This window comes from Astyanax mexicanus, chromosome 13 (genome assembly GCF_023375975.1).
Source record: "Astyanax mexicanus isolate ESR-SI-001 chromosome 13, AstMex3_surface, whole genome shotgun sequence".
Lineage (NCBI taxonomy): Eukaryota > Metazoa > Chordata > Actinopteri > Characiformes > Acestrorhamphidae > Astyanax > Astyanax mexicanus.
Window position 1 is genome coordinate 13,637,221 of NC_064420.1, and position 22,511 is coordinate 13,659,731.

Sequence of the window (22,511 nt, forward strand, 5' to 3'; positions counted from 1 at the left end):
GGATATCCCTGGAAAAAAGTTATTTTAGGATTGTACTGAAACACCCCCATACCATAACAGACTCTGGCTTTTGGACTAACAAGCTAAGGTGATCCCTGATTTCCATGATTTTCCTTTATAAATAAAGCAGTTAAATGGGTGGGACAATTGGCCTAAATTGGGAGAAAATGAGAAAAATATTTATAAATAAATAAAAATTAAATTAAGGGTTCAGTAAAAAGGTGAGCATCATTTGTGAACTTTGATTTTAATAATGGGTTCATGTATGCAATCAAACAAATGAAATTCTATGTTTTTCATTTGTATTTTCCAACATTGCCCAATTTTCACTAATCTTGGGTTGTAACTCTTCAGATATCTGACTCCATTTATTCCCTTCAAATTTATATTAGTATAAATCTGTATGTAGTGCAAAGAGGAAGAGCACCTGTACTATCACAGGCCTGGTCCACGCAGTTCTTGAGGTCGTCTGGACATTTGGAACACTGTTCTCCCACTTGATACGGTTTGTGTCCCATATAATTGCCGCTAGAATATAAAGGTTAAAAAATACACAGTTTAGTTGCCAACATAAATAAGTTTATCTGTTTCGTACAATGCTGGGATTGGGGGACACGTCCATTAGAGAGTTCAGTCACGCTCCTCAACACCTTGGAATAAACTCACACAATTTAACACTTTCACACATTTTTGTTTAATTCTAGGTTTTCCAACTCCAGAAATATGCTGTGTAGTAGATCAGATACACTGTATTTTTTTTTTTTTTGCAGAAAATAACTGTAGAGAATAAAAGTTATTTTCTGTATTTTATGTAAAAAAAAAAAAAAGAATATACCTAAAAATCACAGTAAAAACATCTGTTTCAATAAATCTTCGGTAAAAGTACAGTCGAAATCTGTAAATTTAAATCCTTTGTTTTTTAACTCAACTGTACAATTTTTAAGGGGTTTGAATGTTAATTTATGGGATTTCAGTGTGAAAACACACTTACTGATGTATAAACACAGTCTTTGGTGTAAAAATACAGAGCAGTAAATTAGTTTTATATTTTTACATTTTGCTGTAAAAGAGAAGTAACACATTTTAAAACCAAATAGAACACAGATATAATCTTCAGTTTCACTGTTTAATTAAGTTTTGCTAGTATTGACCCACGCCCTTGACTGGGCAGAGAAGAAGAAAACAGGGGGAGCAAACTCAGAGTATTGGGGTGGAGTTCGGGGCAGCTTCGCTGTAAAGCGTGAAGCCGAAGCCCCAAAAGTTAAATCAGAACTTTCGACCACTGCAAGGATTTAAGAAGAGGTCTGACTGTGAAAGGCTTGGGTACTCCAGCGTCTGAGTGTTGGAAGTGCGACCTTGTAGTCTTTGAGAAAGCCAGAGGATGAGTCGATGCATGAGGAAAGCAGTTTGGAGGTCCAAGGAAAGAAAGTTACGGAATAAATTCATTAAGGTGTTTGAAGGTGCTGCCAGCCTATTCAAGTATGGGAGTGTACTGGAATAACAGCATAGAGGGTGAGGTCCTAGGAGTCAGAAAGCAGTTGAAGTGGAAAGATGGTGTTGAACGACTTTGTGGAATGATGCACATGGTGTAGTTTAAAAGCCCCAAAAAGCAGCCGCTGACGCACGGGGGGAGGGGGGGGGGGGAATGGAGTGGGAAGACGGAGGGGGGGGGGAATGGAGTGGGAAGACGGAGTGGGAAGACGGAGTGGAAAGACGGGGTGGAAAGACGGGGTGGGAAGATGGTGGCAATGGGAGACAGAAGAGGGGTAGGGAGGACAGCCAGACTGAGGATTAGGAGAGAGAGAGAGGAGGAGGAGTGGCCACGCTCGAGCACCACCGTACGAGACTGCAGGGAGGCGGAGCCAAGGCCCGCCAGGGGGCCGGGCGGAAGAATGCAGGTTAGAAGGGAAAACAGGGGGAGCCGAGTGGTCCAGCGGTCTAAAGCGCTGCCACTATGAGCAGGAGGTCGCCGGTTCGAACCCCCGCTCATGCAGCTTTGCCATCAAGCTGCCGGCGTCAGAGGGAGCAAAATTGGCCCTGCTCCCTCTGGGTGGGTAGATGGCGCTCTTTCCCCACATCACTCCTATGGTGATGTCTGCAGTACAGGGCGTCTGTGAGCTGATGTACCAGAGCCGAGCCGCTGTGCTTTCCTCCAAGCGCACTGGCTGCTCGGCAATGCTGCATCAGCAGCAGCTCAAAAAGAAGCGGTGGCTGACTTCACATGTATCGGAGGAAGCATGTGCTAGTCTTCACCCTCCTGGTGTGTTGGGGCATCACTAGTGATAGGGGGAGTCCTAATGAATGGGTTGGGTAATTGGCCGTGTAAATTGGGGAGAAAATAGGAAAAATTAGAAATAAAATTATTAAAAAAAAGAAGGGCGCCAGGAGCGGCAGAGAGAGAGAAAGAAGTCCGGAGGGAACCTTTCGGTAGCGGCCAGACCGGGCTGAGGAGACACCAGCCGCGGCGGTTGGGGAAAGACGCACCGTAATCAAGGAAGGCAGCCGGCAGCAGTGGCGGTGGAGGAGTAGGTGTGGACGAGAACAGCTGGTCGTGCGAGGTCGGACGCCAGCCGCAGGAGACATAGAGGCGGAGTACCATCGTGGAGCAGGTAAGGAGCGGGAGTTAACGCCGCAGGCTGATCAACTGCGAGGCTGTTCAATCGCGGGGTCGGTCAACTCCGAGGTTGTTCAACGAGCAGGTAGAGAGGAAGTGACGATTTAAATAGGGAAGGAAGTAGGCGGAGTGAGGGCGTGGATCAACTCCTAAAACTTAGTTATGGATACATAACTCCACTTCAGGTTTGCTTTAACCTAAATAATTATTTATTTAAACACTGTTATGTTCACAAGCATTTATTCCCTAGTTTTGGCTGGAGTGTATTGTGGCGGCGTGGCAGTGTATCTGTGTTTTTATATGTGTTTTTTTGGCCTCATTTATAAAGGTACGCGTCCACTGGCACTTTTCTTCAACGCATGTCGCTGTGCCGGATCTCTCGGCTTGCCGCATGTGGGAGTGTCTGTATGGGCGTGTCTGTGACGTTTTTTAATTCAAATAAACCAACAGAAGAAGTCAATAATAAGTTTAATATTTTTCTATTTTAATCAACCTCACTGTAATATATAGTTCTATAAATCCATATCCTGCCATTTTCAGCTTCTCTTCTGTGGTTATAAGGTGACCGTTCTGTGTGTGAGACGCTCGTCTCTGTGTGGCGTCACAGCCTGCTGTTCTCTGATTGGCTGAATGCAGCGTGGCCGCCAGATTCATTTGAATAAAGTTGAGCTCTGTTAAACTTTTTCGCCAGAGAGCGGGGCTTCCTCCATTAAAATGAATGGGATGTAATGCAGCTGTGGTTTCAAGCTAAGTTTCAAGCTTTGTTTCTATACATGGTTATGCTTTCCAATCACTTTTCACTGCTGTAAGTGAGTAGTAAACCTGTTAAGCAAGAGATTTCAGGTAATTATAGCACAAGTTCTTGTAAAATTACTAACTATTCCGTTTTTAAGGAATATATGACACTTTTTTAAGAATTAAAATATGTTAAAAGTGAAAGATTTCATGTAATTATAGGACAGTTTCTTGTAAAATTAAGAATTATTCTGTTTTATATGGAGTGTATGATACTTTTTTCAGAATTAAAATCTGTTAAAATGGAAAGATTTCATGTAAATATAGTTCAAGTGCTTGTAAAATGACAGCAATCGTTGTTTATCATAGTAAATACAATAACTGTTTTTTTACGGTTTATATCTGTTTTAAATGTGACAGAATTTTTCTGGGTTTTTTTACAGACATAGTCTAATAGACACTGCTATAATTGACTCAGCTTGTCAAAGTAACATCAGAGACAGAAGATTATCTGTTGATCTAAAGCAGGGGTCGGCAATAGGCGGCCCACAAGCATGAAACATCTGGCCCGTGAGATTGTTGGAATTTACAGGATGGCTAATTCTGGTTGATGCTCTATTCTCAGTCCAGCAGAGTGTTTAAAATCTCCAGCAGCACTGCTGTATCTGATCCACTCATACCAGCAAACCAACACATTGCCAGTGTTACTGCACTGCTGAGAATGACTCACCACTCAAATATTTCATGCTCTATGGGGGTCCCGTGGGGTCCTGACCATTCAATATGTGAAAGAAGGATAATAACGTATGCAGAGAAACATAAGGACTGGAAGTTGTTTGTGATGTAGAAACAAGAAGGTGGTCATCATAACATTCTGACTGGACTGTTGCATGACTGTTGCATCATTAATCAGTATCACCTTTTACCTCATTACACACGTCTAATTTAGCTTCATGGAAACACCTTTATGGAAATGAATGACCCCTTATTGATTCTCTCGCCCATCAGCAGTGGTCAGTTTCTAACCACAGAGCCACTTCTCAAGATGGCACTGAACACAGACATGTGAAACGACTCTAGCAGGAACCAGAAACTGACCAGTGATGAGTTGATAAATGTGCTTGGTGAGGTATAGACTTACAGAGGGAGATAGTTGCAGACCAATAAAGTGGCATCCTTAAAATCCAGGGTTTCAACAGTCTCACAGAGGTGTGATCCACAACCCACTTCTTTAGTTTTCGCCCAAACCATCTGAAACAATGACAGATTTCTTTGTTTTAAAACAACACAATACCTCAATAATTCATCATTTATTACCTGCCATGTGTTACCTGCAATACAGTAAACTTTGTTTGCAGACCCTGGTGAAAAAAATATACTAAATTGTACTAAATTGTATTAAAATCTCTAAATATGCTGTAAATATAAAGATAAACAGATTTATGTACTTACTTAAAATATATTAAATGCATTAATATTATGCCTTCATCTAATGTTTGAAAGTAAACTTTGATCATACATTTTATAAAGTACAATATAGTGTATTTAAAAAAATAAACTACTATGAAGTACACATTAATTTTAATGTAATTCAATACACTTCTAAAATACTTATTTTAAAATATACTTTTGTACATTTTTAGCAAAGTGTGTTAAAAACAACTGTTACAGTAGATCACTTAAAGTACAATGTATCATGTAACTTTTTAGAAAGTAAATTAAATTACTACTACTAAAAAAAATACATTTACAAATACATTTGTAACATATAAATAGCACATTTTTAAGTAAGACTTTTGTATTCTTTTGTACAATTAAAGTATAATAAGTACAAAAAAGTTGTTCCATTTTAGCACTCTTTAAGTATACTGATTAAAAATGTGGCTACAAGAACACTTTAGTGCACTACTGCATAATAATGCTTAATATACTTTAATCTACTTTTCTTTTACTAGGGGAGTGGAGGTTATACCTTGACTGATGATTAAAAATTTAAAAGATCTAGTTCTCAAAAAAAATTTTTTTGTGTGAAGAATTCTCACCCTGCTGGGCAGGCTGGTTAAGCTGCTTAACCAGCATAATGTGCGTATGTTTTTTTTTTTTTTAAGTTTAATAGTTTAGGTCATGATTATCCTCACCAAGTTAGTATGACCAACCAGTATGACCAGGCTTGACTATGCAGGTGTACAAGCATGACTACGCTGGTTGTTCAGCATGACCAACAAGCCCATGATTGTCAACCACCACACTGTAAACCCATTCGTTGTTTGAACTCAAATGATTTAGGTCTATTTTACATAAAATTGGATATTTCTAAACAATACTCAACTTTTTGGAGTTAGTTGAACATTTGTGGGCACATTTATACATTCAAACTGAGATCTTTGAGTTGAACCAACTTATAATAACTGAGTTTAGTCTGTTGTCATTGGCAGCTTCTTTTCCATTGGCTTCTGTCACAATCTATTAGCATACTGGGTGTTTAACAGTTTCTGACTACCACTCACCATCAGTGTGTGATGATTCCCCCTGGACTACCTGAGAAATAAATCAAGTCCCCCTTTAGTTGTAATAGCTTGATGTTTTATTTTATGATAACTCAAGTTTTTATTCCCCATTACTCAAAAAAATAGCAACCTGGCTGCCTTAAAAAAGTTAAGTAAACTCAACTTATCCAGTCTTACAGTATAAAAAAAAATAAAATAGTTAAATCAACTTCCCCTTTAGTTGTAATATCCTGATGTTCTAAGTTATGCTAACTTAAGTTTTCATTCCGCATTACTTAACTTTTTTAAGGCAACCGGTTTCAATTTTTTTTAAAAGTAAATTCAACTTAAATTACAACAGGGTATGACCAGTGATACAAAGGTGGTTGACCTGTTTGACCAACAAGACCAAAATTACTGCATTTTCTGAAGAGAACTCAAAATTATGGTCCATAAATATTTGGACAGTGACACACTCTACAGGATTTGGGCTCTGCATGTCACCACACTGGTTTTGAAACTAAACAATTGGGAAATGTGAAATTCATATATTATATAGATGTATTACACACAAAGTGATATATTTTAAGCGTTAATTTTTTTTTATTGTTGATGATTATGGCTTACAGCCAATAAAAACCCAAAAGTCATTATTTCAGAAAATTAGAATATTATATAAGACAAACAGGCACTTTCAGCAGTGTGTGCAGTGTGCTGATTTTCTGGGAAAACACTGCACTGACTTTAGACTTGATAATAAAACACAGTGGATCAACACCAGCAGATGACATGTCTCTCAAAACCATCACTGATCATCAGTAAATTTTACATTTTATTTGTAAATGAAGGGAGCAGAGTCTGGAGGAAGAGTGGAGAAACACATAGTCCTAGCTGCTTGAGGTCCAGTGTGAAGTTTCCACAATCAGTGATGGTTTGGAGAGACATGTCATCTGCTGGTGTTGATCCACTGTGTTTTACAAAGTCTAAAGTCAGCGCAGTTTTGTTTTCCCAGGAAATCTTACAGCACTTCCTGCTTCCATCTGCTGGCAACTTTTATATCTTTTAAGTGCAGATTTAATTTACTAATATACTAATAACTCACTAATATACTAAAATAGATCACTGTGTTTAATACATCTATATAATATGTAATATATCTAAGGTTGCCCGGGGGGGAATTGCTACACACTGTTGGAAACTGTTGGACACACCCAGTATGCAAATAGATTGTGACAGAAGCCAATGAAAAAGAAGCTGCCAATGACAACAGACTAAATGCAGTTATTAGTTGGTTCAACTCAAAGATCTCTGTTTAAGTGTATATGTGCCCACAAATGTTCAGCTAACTCAAAATAGTTGAGTAATGTTAAAAAAAAAAAAATATATATATATATATATATATATATATATATATATATATATATATATATATATATATATATATATATAGACTTAATTTATTTGAGTTTAAACAACTTCAGGGTTTACAGTGTATATAATGTGTTCCACAGTACAAGCTATGAGACAAATTTCAGCCTCAGAGCAAAAGTAGTGCTGAACCAACACAGAGCAGAAGCAACAGTGCCTCCTGCAGGTCACAGCACCAATATACTCAGAATTTTAAGATATGATGGCCATGCTGATCTGCACTGGACATTACCTGTGCTGAGAATCAGACACTCATGCTGGTGTTACCTGAGATGGGTTTATCTCTCATCCACACCCACCATTTCTCACCTGTGTGTAGTGTCCACACATCTCATTTTCAGCACAGGTGTTGTTATCATATGAATAGTGCTTATGTTCCATAAACCTAGAGACAGAAGAAGAAAACCACCGATCAGTCATGCAGTCAGCCCAGCTATAGAATTAAGCTATCATAAATTCTATAAAAAAAAAATATCTATATATATATATCTGTGGTTCAGATTATTAGTGCTTTATTTCTTCCTTACCAGTCACTCAGGGCTTTTTCTATGTCTAGAGGTCCAGTGGTGATGAAGAGGTTCTCCCCCATTATGTTCTGTGAATCAGGGTTGTGTTCCCATATGCATTTGGTGGCATACTCTTTTGCAATCAGAGCAAGTTCTCCAGACCATTTCTACAGCATCAAACAGAAGACAAGGAGATATATTGTAGGAGTAATATTGTTTAGTAGCATGTTTAGGATGACTGTAATTTGCTTTTTAAAAGAAATTAACCATCTCTTACAGCTTAAGTGTTTCCCTTTTAATGCAGTTGCTATGTTCGTCACTAGACATTTATGAACGGAGGGCTAAGCTGTAACTAGGAGGAAACAAAGCTCCACATTATGAATCATTAAAAAAAATGGAAAATTTGTTTTATAGCAGCTTGTTTGTGTTAGGTCCAGATAATCAAACAATCAATCATCTTTTATTTTCACTCAGGAATACATCAAGGGAGACCCTCATTTTCAATACAGCTGGGCATTTACAATTTAAAGGGACTGAAAAAATTAAATTAAAATTAAAGTGTTTAATTGGGTTAGACTAAAATAAGGAACTTCAAAAAGAAAACAATAAAAAATTCAATGGCAAAAGCATTGGCAAAAACAAACAGTTAAGAAAATAATAATTCAGAATAAAAGGATAAGTGGACAGGGCAAAATCTAAAGCAGTAAATAATAATAAGAATAATAAAAGTTCAACCAAAATAAAAAAAATAATAGAATAAAAAATAAGTAGCTATAAAAAAACTAAACAAAAAATCTAAAAAAAAACATACACAATAAGTAAGAACTAACTTATTTAATAATAAAATAAAATAAAAAACAATAAAAAAAAACTCAACTGAAACAAATACAGGCTGTCTGAAGGTGGTTAGAAAATAAAAGTTTTAAATGAGTAATGCGAAGTAATTGTAACAACAGGGAGCTGGGTTTTAGAGCTCTCTGTAGTTAAGTCAAGCTTGTTCTTGTTCTGTATCTTAAAGCAGATTTTCCAGTTCAGTAAAAACTCTACAAAACCTGACAGTTAATCCAGTCAGTCGAGCAGGTCTGATAATTGCAGCTGTTTATAAAAATCACAAATGCAATATAAGATGGTATATGGCTGAAGAGCAAGTCATGAATAATATTAAATGAAGATGTTATATGACTTAACTTGAAGTCTTAAATAATCTTTGTAGCTTCATTCCTGTTATTGTCAGGGTGTGAGCAGAGAGAGGACGCGGGGGCGGACGCAAATGCGAGTAAATGTATTAAAACACTGAAGACAAACTAAACGTATTACAAGGCAAAGAACACAGACTGGATAACTATAAGAAATACAGGATACGTAATGACTGAAAACAAAGAGAAAACAATGACCTAACAGACGATAAATGTACACGAACCCAACAGGAGAACAGAAAAACACACAGACTATAAATAAAGAGGGACCACAGGAAACACCGGACGACAGGTAACAAGGGGGCAGAGCTACAAACGAGACACAGGTGGAAACACTGAATGAGGCACTGGGGAAAACACTGAAGCATGTGAAGGACGGCACAGGAGCATGAGGAGAAATGACAGATAGGGAGAAAGGTAAATAAACAGGGTTAAACGCAAACACAGAAACGGAGCAGGGCCAGGACGTGACAGGAGCTCCCATTAAAACGCGCAACTCCCGGGGCGCGAAAGACCGCCACCCAGGCGCTGCCGCCCCCAAAAAAATTTTCCTTGAGCGAGAAGAATCTTTGGGTACGCCTCCCCCGAGGCTTCTTCCGGCCACGGGTAGTGGACCCAGCATGGACGCCGTGGGAGAAGGGAGTCCTTCGGCTAGCCATCCTGGTTCCAGCCCACGGATTACTCGCTGCGTCCATTGCTTGGGGGTTATTTTGTCAGGCGCGAGCTGGGAGAGGGTTGCGGAGGCGGACGCAAGTACATTTATTAAACAATAAAGGAACAAACAAACTACAAACCAAAAACCAGAACACTAAGAACACATGGGAAAATAAACGCAACCTGAACAGACGAAAACACAAACACAAACCCACCAGGAGAACAGAAAAACACACAAACTATAAATAAAGAGGGACCACAGGAAACCACCGATGACAGGTAACAAGGGGGGGGCGGAGCTACAAACGAGACACAGGTGGAAACACTGAATGAAGAGGCACTGGGGTAGTGATGGGCACAGCAGCTATTTTAGATTAACTGGATCATTAAAATCAGTTCACAAAAAAGATTTGTTGAAAAGATTTGTTCGCCGAATTGTTCAGTGCTTGGCAGGAGGTGCCTGTGACTCCGACCCACCTAACTGATACACGGCTGAACAGTTCATGTTTCAGTTTAGTTCATGGGAGCCCTCAGTGACAGTACGTTCAGTGAACGGAGCCCTCAGCCATGAGCGTCAGTAGGTTCAGTGAACGAATCACCCAGTGAGTGAACGGGAGCGCCGTCAGCACTGAGTAACAGTACGTTCAGAGAACGAATCACCCAGTGAGTGAACTGGAGTGCCGTCAGCACTGAGTAACAGTACGTTCAGTGAACGAATCACCCAGTGAGTGAACTAGAGCCCTCAGCTCTGAGCATCAGTACATTCAGGGAACTTATAACTGAGCAAGCACCGTTCCCTCCCAACGAGAGTCTCCGCCACCAGATTTGCGGGTGACTCAGTAATTCACAGACCACACAGCAGTTCCCCTGCCGGCCTGCACGGTCGCTGCTGAGCTCAACTACTGAATTAAGAAAGGAACGAATCAGCTGAGGAAGTGATTTGATTAAGTACGTTCACTCAAATCGCGAACGACACAACACTACACTGGGGAAAACACTAAAGCTGGAGGACGGCACAGGAGCACAAGAAGAGATGACAGACAGGTAAGGTAAATAAACAGGGATAAACACGAACACAGAAAGGAGGACAGAAACGGAACAGCGCCAGGACGTGACAATTATATAATGTTTTAGGACAATATGATATTTGACAGCAGCAACAATAATTTGTCTGTTGAATTTTTTATTTAGTAATATTTTATAATTATATTAGCAGCCAGAGGAGAGCTGAGCACTGGTAGATCAGACCGCTGTGATCTGGGTTCTCAGTGCTGATGGTGAGGGACAGGGTAAGGGGACAGTGGCAAAACAGAGACAATGTTCCTACCTGGCCCCACTTCTTGAGGGGGAAAAAGTTATTGGTGCCCTCTAAAATTTACTGGTTCTATGTGATGCCCTTTTTATTTTTTTTCCTGCCCTTTTTGATGCCCTGAGCCCATTACTGTTTAGATTATACGATAAATTACATATACAACATGTGTTTACACTATATTAGAATATGAAGTAGCACTCCTCTTCCATCTCCCCAACAGTCACAGCACCAAACAACAGGTGAATACAAGGCTAACAATGACTGACAGCTATCTATAGAGATCAAAAACATTGTTTATATCCCTGCCTTATATTTATGTTGTAACATTTTTCATGCCATAATTTACAAAATCATTTAATATATAAAATAAATATTTTCCTTCCCTCGGTGGCATGTTTTGGCAAGTGTGTACAGTAGTGCTACTCTGTTCTAAAAAAATTACACTTTAAACAAACAAAATTTAATGATGAACAGTGGTGCACTGTTTTATCAAAGTGAAAGTATCCTTTTGGAACGACACAAAACCCACAACTAAGTTGCTAAATTGTTGCTATTAGGTTGGTATAGTTTGCTAGGTGATTACTAAGGTTTTCCAGGTAGTTCCTAGACAGATAATAGGGAATTGCAGTAGTGTTCCTTGGTGGATTCAGTGGTGTAACTAGGTGGTTCCTATGCCAACTGGGGTGTTGGCGCAAGCACTTCAGGCCGATTCTCATACTATACTCATCAACCAGGTTGTTGGCACATGCAGCTCAGACCGATTCCTATATTATACTCCACAACCTGGATGTTGGCAGATGCAGCTTGGACTAATTTCTATATTATACCCAGCATAATGTTGGGTGTTGGCACTTGCTTCTCGGGCCGATTCCCATATTATACTTGGCAACTGGGGTGTTGGCAAAAGCAACATGAGCCGATTCTCACATTATACTCCGCAACCAGAATGTTGGCACATGTGACTCATTCCCATATTATACTCCACAACTAGTGGGTGTTTGCAAAAACTACATAGGACAATTCCCATATTATGCTTAGCATAATGTTGGGTGTTGGCTCAAGTGGCTTGGGTCGATTACCATATCATACTCGGCAACCAGGGTGTTGATAAAAGCAACGAGTCACTTTTTCATATTATACTCCGCAACCCGGATATTGGCACATGCGGCTCAGGCCCATTCCCATATTATATTTGGCAAAAACTATATGGGCCGATTCCCATTTTATACTTAGCATAATGTTGGGTGTTGGCACATGCGTCTCAGACAGATTCTTATATTATACTCTGCAATCCAGGATGTTGGCACATGTGGCTTGGGCTGATTCCCATATGATATTCTGCTACCGGGGTGTTGGCACATGCGGCTCGGGTCCATTCCCATATCATACTCTTCAGCTGGGGTGTTTACCAAAACGACATGGGTGATTCTCATGTTATACTCAGCATAATGCTGGGTGTTGGCACATGCAGCTTGGACCAGTTCTCTTATTATACTTTGCAACCAGAATGTTGGCACATGGAGCTTGGGAGATTCTCATATTATACTTGGCAGTCGGAGTGTTGGCAAAAGCGACATGAGCTGATTCCCATATTATACTCTGCAACCAGGATATTGGCACATGTGCCTCGGGCCGATTCCCATAATATAGTCAGCATAAAGTTGGGTGTTGGCAAATGTGTATATATTATATTTTGCAACTGGGTGTTTGCAAAAAGTACATGGGTGAGTCCCATGATGTGCATGTAACTTACATATCCTATATTAAACTCCACAACCAGGACATTGGCAGATGCGTATACTCCACAAGTGGGGTGTTTGCTAAAACTACATAGGCCAATTCCCATATTATATGCAGCATTATGTTGGCACATGGCTTGGGCCGATTCACACATTATATTATATTATTGCCAAAACCAAAGCACTTGATTATGATGTGCATGTAACTTCAACTACACAAGTGGAAAAATAGGATCATTCACATAGCACATGAACACAGCCTTAGTTCATGGCCAAAACTTCATTGCACATGCTGGGTTAGTAAATGCTTGTGTCAATACATATCCTTAATTAGCAGATTTAAAGTAATAAACTCTTGTCACAATTCAACACTTATAACTGCTGAATAAGCAGAACAAGAGAGAAAGGCCCATCTGCCTGTTCTCCACACAAATAATACTGAACTCATTCCCCACATTCCACTATTAAACTAGCAAAGCAAGAAGACATGGGGTTTTTACTGCACACACACACACACAGCACTCACATTCCTCAGTGTGCTTACTCTCACATATTGCGCAACATAATCCACAGAATCAGAACAGCCTTCTCAGCCACACCCACAGACAGCATAAACCCTTCCATGCATAGTTTCATTTGCTGGAGAATAGGTTTTAAAGCCTTGTGATTTAGCTGAACCTGGCAACCCTGGGTTAAAGCACAGAATGCATAAATCTGTGATATAAAATAATAAAAAAGAGCATTTTACACAAACTTTTGGCTTGGGATTTTTTATGCACTTGGTGACCCTGAGTATAAATACACTGCCAAAACTCATGGGACAGCAGAATGTAAGTTGTTTATGAATTGTTACTTTAGGGGATGGCTTGGGAATACCCATGCCTATATAAGTTGCGAGGTGTTATCTTGTGAGTGAGGTTGAACTGTAACAACGTGCTCATGGCAAGGCAACAATAACTTTCAAAGTTGGAGCGAGGCCTGATAGTGAGTGCCAGATGGAAGAGATGTCATACGGACATTTAAATCATAGAAGGCATTACATCCACAGTGGACAGCTCAGTGGGTGGTAATGATGTCCATGTAAACAAACATGTGACCCCACTCCACAAACAACTCCTATTGTATTGTATTTCCAAAATGTCAACTTTACAGTAGATAAGTCAGACAGATTAGTTATTTTGGGGCATTTCTTTTGGTCCATTCATCATGAAATTTGACACAACAAGTGACTGCTTTACGGACTACATTTAATCAGAAAAGTGGAAAATTACTGAAAGAAAGATACAAGATTTTTCAAAGGCTTATACAAAATAATTCAAAGGCTTCTGATGAGTAGTTCATGAATTCCAGTAGGCCTAAGAAAAGAAAGCCTGAATAATGATTGCACCCTGATGGTGAGTAAGAGGTGGGAGAACACACCCAATGTTTTATATCAAGTTTTACCAGGAGTGATTGTAGTGTACACAAATCCACCTGTATATTACTTCAGCTACATGTATTTGTTTAACACTTAATGTAGTTATTTGAGTAAATTACTTTGATATACTAGTTTTTTTTTCAGCTGAGTTAAAAATTACATTCAGGAGAACAATTACAAGTTTTGTTAGTTTTTTTTTTTACTGTACTGTAAGTTCTTTTGCAAACACTCAGCCTCAACAGTTATTTACCACACTACTAATAAACCTTTCATCAGCCAAATTACAACACCATGATAATTAGAAAAAACAGATCTTATTTATCCTCATGAAAATTAGATAATTACTGTTTACAGTCAGCATGACTTTCATGTGCGTGATTGAAAGCAATGTGTTTTGGAATTACACTGGTCACACATGCTGAATAGAGTCCAGGAAATTTGTGGTTTGAGGACGAACCAAAGTGCGTAAAGCCAAAGATGACACACATAAACAAACTTTCTCCAGAGCAATAAAACATCTACAGATCTTTGTTCTGGTTAACGTTAATAAATCCTCTTCTCCACGCCTTTTACTGGAGAAGGTCACAGTACGCCCAAGATGCCAGTTCATTTCAGGGCACCACACACAGCTGTTCTCTCAAACGTACAGTACCAGTCAAAAGTTTTTACATTGTAAATTTAATACTGAAGACATTAAGGCTGTACAAGAAAACATGAGGAATTATTTTGTATAAAAGTGTTAAACAAACCTGAATATATTTTATACTTTAGATTCCTCTAAGTAGCATATTTAGCTTTGAGGACAGATCTGCACACTCTTCTGGTGTCTTCATGAGGCAAAGTAACCTAGAATAGTTTTCTCAGCTTCTTAAAGGAGTTTCTGGAGCTCATCCCAAATCACCATCTAAACCGTTGGGTTTAGGTCAGGGGATATTTGTTTACTATGTAATTCCATTTGTGTTCCTTAACTGTCTTGATGTCTTTAATATGAATCTACAATGTAGAAACTAAATTAATTAAAAAAATAAAGAAAAGCATTGAATGAGAAGGTCCAAAATCTCAAGGACCTGAAATCCTCATAGTGCTTGAATTGTCATTTAACGAGCTTTTTTTTTTTAACCCCTAGATACCATGGCAATACAAGAGCATACACCAATCAATTATAACATTATGACCACCCCCTCATGTCTACACCCATTATCCATTTTTCAGTTATTATTTGTATGGTGGGTCATTCATTCTCAGCACTGCAGTGAGACTGACATGGTGGTGGTGTATGAGGTATTATTGTGTGTTGTGCTGGTACAAGTGAATCATACACGGCAGTGCTTCTGGAGTTTTTAAACACCTGCTGAACTGAGAATAGAGCACCATAAACATACTGTGACCACTGATGAAGGACTAGAGGGTGACTTCATCTAAAAGATGAAGCAGCTATAGGTAGGAGTGTCTAATAGAGCGAACAGTGAGTGAACACAGTGTTTAAAAACTCCAGCAGCACTGCTGTGTCTGATCCATTCATACACACAGCACCACCCTGTCAGTACTGTCACTGCAGTGCTGAGAACGACCCACCATCCAAATATTATCTGCTCTGTGGTGGTATATCCTGTCCTGATCATTGAAGATCAGGGTGAAAGGAGGATAGTAAAGTACGCAGAAAAACAGAAGGACTGCTTAGTGCTCAGTGGAGCTAAAAACATGGATAATAGGTGTAGAAATAAGGAGGTGGTCATAATGTTGATTGATCTATAAGGTAATTAAATCCCTTTAAAGCACAGTGAACTTTCAATATTCTGTCTTAAATATATAAAGTGAAACTCATTCATGTTAAAGGCCTCACCTCAGTAAGTGAACAAAATAGGCAGTGTACAGGGGTTGGACAATGAAACTGAAACACCTGGTTTTAGACCACAATAATTTATTGTCCCCACGGACACTTCTGGTGGAAACAGGAGTTTTTTTGGATATAATCCAGGTTAGCACCTGAACATCCCTTTCAGACAGCTTCCTCCTGCATCCACAGTTAATCCTGTTGGATGTGGTCGGGTCCTTCTTGGTGGTATGCTGACATTACTCTGGATACCGTGGCTCTTGATGCATCACAAAGACCTGCTGTCTTGGTCACAGATGCCCCAGCAAGGCGTGCACCAACAATTTGTCTTCTTTTGAACTCTGGTATGTCACCCATAATGCTGTGTGCATTGCAATATTTTGAGCAAAACTGTGCTCTTACCCTGATAATTGAACCTTCAAAGGTGTTTCAGTTTCATTGTCCAACCCCTGTAGGTCAGGAAAAATGACTGAAGTCAACAGAAATTATTGAGTTCATGTCTGTATATTGTAAAATTACTTATATATGCATATCAGTAAGTGAACATAATAGGTAAGTAAGGCACAATAGGTCAGCAATGATTTTTGAGACGTCTATATATTGTAAAATAACTCGATTAATTTAATAAACTTAAATGGTTGATATGGTGTTGCTACATGGCTGCAAGGTGGTCATTCTGGTGTTGCTATGGTATCTCGGGTTGTTGTCATGGTGTTGCTAAGTAATTGCTAGGTGGTGGACATGGTATCATTTATCCAGAAAAATATTCTGTAAAATAACCACAAATGAACTAAGCACAAATGAACTGAACAATCTGGATTTGAAAAAGCGTAAATATCGCAACAACATAGAAACCATAAATCAAAACAGAAAAACAGAAAAATTTACTAAACAACGTTCAATTTATCAGAGAGCAGAGACAGCAAATGAGTGATGTGATTTATTATCTTTTTCTGAACCACATAACTTTAAGCGTTATCAGAATTTAGCCAAACAGCCTACAGTTATGACACTTCACACAGAATTAGGTTTTAATGTCATTTTTATAACATGATATCTCACAATGACAATATTCTTTCTCATAATGTTTTTATTTCTCTCATACTTATTTCATATTCACAACAATATTTTTTTATACAACTTATATCCTATAATACAATTTTTTTCTTGTAATTACAAGATGTCCTCTGTGATAAATGACATGTAATTTTTGACATCTTGTCAACAAGGAAATACCTAATACTGTGTCATTTTAATAACATATCTAAAAATTATACTTATTTATTAAGTTTCTTATAAATAATATCACATTTATCATTATAATTACTCCATTCATGCATTTTGCTTGGCAGCAATATGCCTTAGACACCAGTGATTCACGGTCATACATAACTAAAAAAATCTGTCCTCTTCTATAAAAGAAATCTGAAAAATCAACATCAGGATACATAAAATCTACATAAAAAAGGTTTTCTTTGTGGAAATACAGTAGTACTAAAGTTCCTTTATCATATACGTATATAGTATAGTATTGCATTGTATAATGATACTGTTATTCCTTTGATTATTAGAAGAAAAAAAAAACTAAAGAATTTTATCTCCATGTTGCTGATGTTCCAGGTTTTTGCCATGGCAACACTAAAAGTATATGAGACAAAACCTAAACTGTATAATAAACCAATATTTTACACAAACTTAAATTAACAAATTTGCATAAATAAAGAGGTAATGCATGTACCTCAAAAAAGAGACCCTTAGAGCCATAAAAGCCAGCATAAATAATAATGTGAGAACTATTTTTAAAGCTTAAGGGTCTGCAGATACCCTGTTCTTTTTACTCCAGCTTTAGGCGCCCCTACAATCTCTTTAGGAGTCATAACACTGTTTTGACTGAGACACAACAATAACAATACAAAAGAAACAGCACATCCCACACAGAAGTTTATCTGGCGACAGAAACTGAAGATCTGAGGAGATATAGTAGGTGCTCACCATGTGGATCATGTCAGCAGCCGGTGGTTCAACAGTGGACCGGTGATGGTTGTGCAAATTCACAATGCGCTGCTGATCTTCCTTAGGAAACTGGCCTCTTCCTGGAGCCAGGAGCATCCAGAGTCCAGCACAGATGAGGGTCCATCTCGGAGCCATCTTCATGAGCAGAGGGGTGGAAGGTAAATCCAGTAAGTCAAGTCTTTACTAGCTTGTCTAATATACTTATTAAACTGTTTCACTGTACTTGACTCCTTTACGCCTTTATGTTTACCTGTGGATCTGATTTACAGATCAAACTAGCTATCTGTCTATCTTACTGTCTGTATGTCTACCTTCTTCTGTGTGTAAAAGAGGCTGGGAAAGTGTCTCCAGGTTTGCTTGTATGTGTCTGCATGTGGTTCCAAAGACGTTCTGGACCCTCTCGAAACCTTCAGCCGAAACTCCCACCAGTCTTTACTTGCTCAACCCTCCCCGGCTCATGTTTCATGTTTTACTCACATGCACCCAAGCTCTTGCGTACACCCTTGGCTGCTGTCCTACTGGCTGTCAATGATACTGTTTAGTCAGTGAAACCGGGCTGGTATTGGAAGGTTTGAATCAACAAGATATGTCGCAGATCTCAACCCTGAACCATCTGAACCCAGTCTTAACCTCAATATGCGTCCTAACACCCTGGCCCTGCTTCCTCCTCACTGTCTCCTTCATAAGGAATGGAATGCCCCCATTACAAAGGATGCACTCATATTCCACCCTTGTTTTCCCAGAGATCATGCTGAAGCTACTCCAGTCGCTTTCGTAATTTCCTCAGCACCAAGCTCTGGAGAGCTGTGGGCCAAGGCTTATCCTGTCAGATGTGAAACAAAATCCCCAAAGGATGATTCAAATACAGGTCAGAAAGACAAAAGCAACTGCTGGGAATTCATGTTTTGTTTTCAAATGTCTTTGCGTTTCAACCGTTCCTGACTGGGGTATGACATAATCAGATTAAAACTACTCTTGGTTGTATTTATTATGTGTAAGACACAACATCAACAGTTTTCTCAGCTTTGATGTTCCTGATTATAACTGATTTTTCTTTGATAATTCCAAACTATACAACTCAAATATTCTCACACAGACATTGCATAGCATAATATCTGTGCCTGTGTCTTCAAGGTAAGCTTTTGCAATAGCAGCAGTATGTGGACCAGCATTGTCTTGTTGCAATAGTGCATCAGAGTGTGTTTAAAAAAGGTAAGACCACTATTTGTATATTTCACAAGGGTGTGCGTTTAAAAAAGGTAATGTCCTTGTTGCAGAGCCTCATTAATGTAACATTGGGCTATCAGAGTGCCTGTAACGAAGACCAAAGGTGATATGGCATCAGATTAGAGAATTACACCACAAACCATGATAACAGGTCTTCTGGATGTTAAAGAGATGCCTGCACTTACCATCAGTGTGTAGTCTTGTACACAATAGCTACCTTTGCTAGTTGACCCTTGTTTCTTTAAAGTCAGTTAATACTTAAAGAAATGGTTGCATCCAGAGAGAAGTGTCAGATTTAAAAGGTTTTTTAATTGTTTACCAGCAACAATAAATGATTAAAACTACTTTTGGTTGTATTTATTATGTGTAACACAACATGCCAGGTGTCTCAGCTTTGATGTTCCTATTAATAACTGATGTTCCTTTGATAATTACATCTTATACAACTTGAATATTCTAACGCAGGGAGTATGTGGCATATTATTTGTCTTCAAAGCAAGCTTGTGAGATATCTGCAATCATATTCTGTGGTGAATAAATCTGTTTAGACCCCTGTACTATTTATTTTGTATGTATTTACCTCCTGAACCTCACTGGATCCTCTGAATTACGAGATTGTTTAGGAGTCGTAATTCAAAAATTGCTAGCGTTTAGCTAATGCTTCAGTGCAGCTGCAAGTTTGGCAGGGGACTCCTTCTGCGCAACACCAGAGAAATCCAGCCTTATGTTTACAGCACATTGAACTAACTGCCCTCACTGAGGAGAGCTAAGAGTGTCACAGCAGGAAAACACTAACCCTACCAGCTTTAAACAATGTAACACGTGTTACCATTTACTGTCTTTATTATGCAGTGAAATAAATTAGAGATGTTTGGTGTTTCTGGCTTGTTGTTTTAGTACCTTAAGCCACATTAAGATTTGTTCTTTTAACAGGTTTCAGTGGAGAAAAACATACATTAAGCCTTTATACATTTAGTGTTTTAGTTTCTATGGTTCAGTTAGCTGCATTAGCGCTGTGGTTGTGGAGGAAAGTTAACTCTGTCCTGCTAGTTTTCCTGCTGCATCACACAGCTCGAGTCAGACAGGGCAGGTAGTTAGTTGATTAGTTGATTAGTTAGATGTTAGTTGATTATTTGGATCAGGTGTGCTGTAATCAGTATAAACTAATGACCGTAATTAAATCCCCTTATTATCTGCCTTTTACAGCTCTAACTACACTGCTTAACATCACCATACTGATAGTGTTTGTTGCTCTCTGAATGCTTTAATGATCCTCTGTGAAGAAGAAGAAACCAAAATGTGATCCGGCCAGAGGATGCTGGTGTAGCACAGAATTGAGTCCGCTGCCATTTCCTGCTGCTGTGCTGTTAAGCTAGCATTTTTCTAATTACTAACCTTAAACGATCTCGAATTTCAGAGGATCCAGTGATGTTTAGGAGGAAAACGTACACAGAATAAAACATACAGGATTCAGAACATATTTATTTACCAAAGAATGTGATTTGAAAAAGCCCATTCATTTTTTCTATAGGCCTGAACCTCTTAGACATGGAACCCCAAATATGAGCATAAACAACATGGCACCAACTACAAAATGATGACGCGTCTTCAGTGGTCTATGATAGTAATTGAAGTTCTTGAGATTTTCCAATTTACACAACACAAGCATTGCATAGTATAGTCTCTGTGTCTTCAAGGCAAGCTTTTGAGATGGCAGCAGTATGTGGACAAGCATTGTCCTGTAATATTTCACAAGAGCAGGTAATGCCCTACTTAAAAAAAGATTAAGAATGAAAAGATTTTAAGCAGGCAGTTCTTTGTTTATTACATATTTCAATGATTTACTCAGTTTGACTAGCCATTGCTTATTCAAAAGAGTTAAGCTTGTGTTTTTGTTTCTCAACAAATGGCAAAAATGCCCTGCTTTCATTTCTTATGGCCTACAACACCGTGGTCATAACAGTCAGCCATTACATCAAATTTAACTGAATACTCAAGGGATGACTATGGGCAAGACTATACACTAATGGTGAGTAAGGACATTTCCGTTATGCTACATTACAGTCGATGCCAGGTGCCAAAAAGAAGATTATGTACTTGTTTTGTGTAATGTACTACAAAATGGTAGGTAGATATTACCTTATATTTTAGTGTGCCTCACAGTGCTGTTAATTTTTTTTCAATATTTACTCAAAATATGAGGTAAACTTAACTCAAATTAGAAAGGAAACTGTTGCTTCAAATCTACTGAATAGATTATATTGATTCTTTTTTTGCATTCTATATTTGAGTAAAATTTTAGGAAACTTTTACTGCTGAAATTTACGTAAAAGTGTGGATTTTATCCAAATTCTACCTGCAGATACTTACGGAAATATTTTTCTTAAGAACAGACTGACTTGTACTATATTTATTAACTCCATGCTACATGTTTAAAGTGTACAATCATTAGTATAATTTTATGGATAGTAATTGCACTTTTAAAGGTGATATTGGATATTTTCCTAAAGCTTGACAGAAAATTCTGTATTATGCTGGTAAATTATATAGTTATTTACTGTTATTTGTAAACTGACAGCATTACTGTTAATTTACATGTATGAGATTTGATTATTTAGCATTATTTTAAAATTATGAAATATAGTACCGTACAAATGTAAATATACAACTATTCTTTACAGTGTGGATGAATGTATGTAATAAACTGCTTTCGAAAGGAACATGCTAAGTGTTTTGGAATTGTTTCTGCTCTGTTTCACCTGACTGAACTTGAGATGCCTTTTCAGCAAGTAATCTAAAGATCTTCAGGCATGTTACAACAGGAGTGTGTTTTTTCCTGTCCTATTAAAATGTTCAGATTTTCCTACTGTATAGGTATATTAAAGAATCTCTTGTTCTAATGTGAATCCATACCTTGTATCTACAAAAAAAACATTTTGTCCTTTAAACCTTTTAAGTAATGGGATTTTATTCCAAACCATTTTAAAGGGATCCATTTTGTTCATTTAATAAGAACATTTGATTAATGGATCAACAGAAACTGGTAATAATGGAGATAGGTTTCTGCAAGACAGTAAGGGTATATGTATAATTGTAAGAGGGTCAGCAGAAATAGCTGTCAGTCTGGCAGGTCGGGTAATAGACGTGGTGACTGTATAAATGGTCTACTGTTTTCCACTGGTGAAGTCCTCTATTGTGTTGGCAGTGTGTTTAGGTTCATTGTCCCACTTCATGACGGAGATCCTCTGAATTCTGGATTTATACTGCTGCTATCAGCATCCACGAGTTAGATCAACAAATATTACTGACCCAAAGCAGCCAAGCAACCCCAAACCATTACTCTTATTATA

At 38.4% G+C, this 22,511-nt stretch overlaps 1 protein-coding gene across 4 annotated transcripts in view; it reads right to left on the reverse strand.

Annotated features, from left to right (window-relative positions):
* Positions 1–18,593, reverse strand: part of LOC103029846 (peptidase inhibitor 16) — a 34,853-nt gene extending 16,260 nt beyond the window's left edge. The window contains exons 1-5 of one of the 4 annotated variants that reach the window (XM_049462721.1): positions 17,914–18,593; positions 7,791–7,936; positions 7,573–7,648; positions 4,491–4,600; positions 428–528 (exon numbers count right to left, since the gene is read on the reverse strand). In XM_049462721.1, the coding sequence (XP_049318678.1) occupies positions 428–528; positions 4,491–4,600; positions 7,573–7,648; positions 7,791–7,936; positions 17,914–18,075 (595 nt within the window). In that variant the 5' untranslated portion in view covers positions 18,076–18,593. The remainder of the gene's footprint in view (positions 1–427; positions 529–4,490; positions 4,601–7,572; positions 7,649–7,790; positions 7,937–17,913) is intronic. The other 3 variants (XM_022677571.2, XM_049462722.1, XM_022677572.2) reach the window with 3 other exon arrangements.
* Between the last annotated feature and the right edge of the window lie 3,918 nt (positions 18,594–22,511).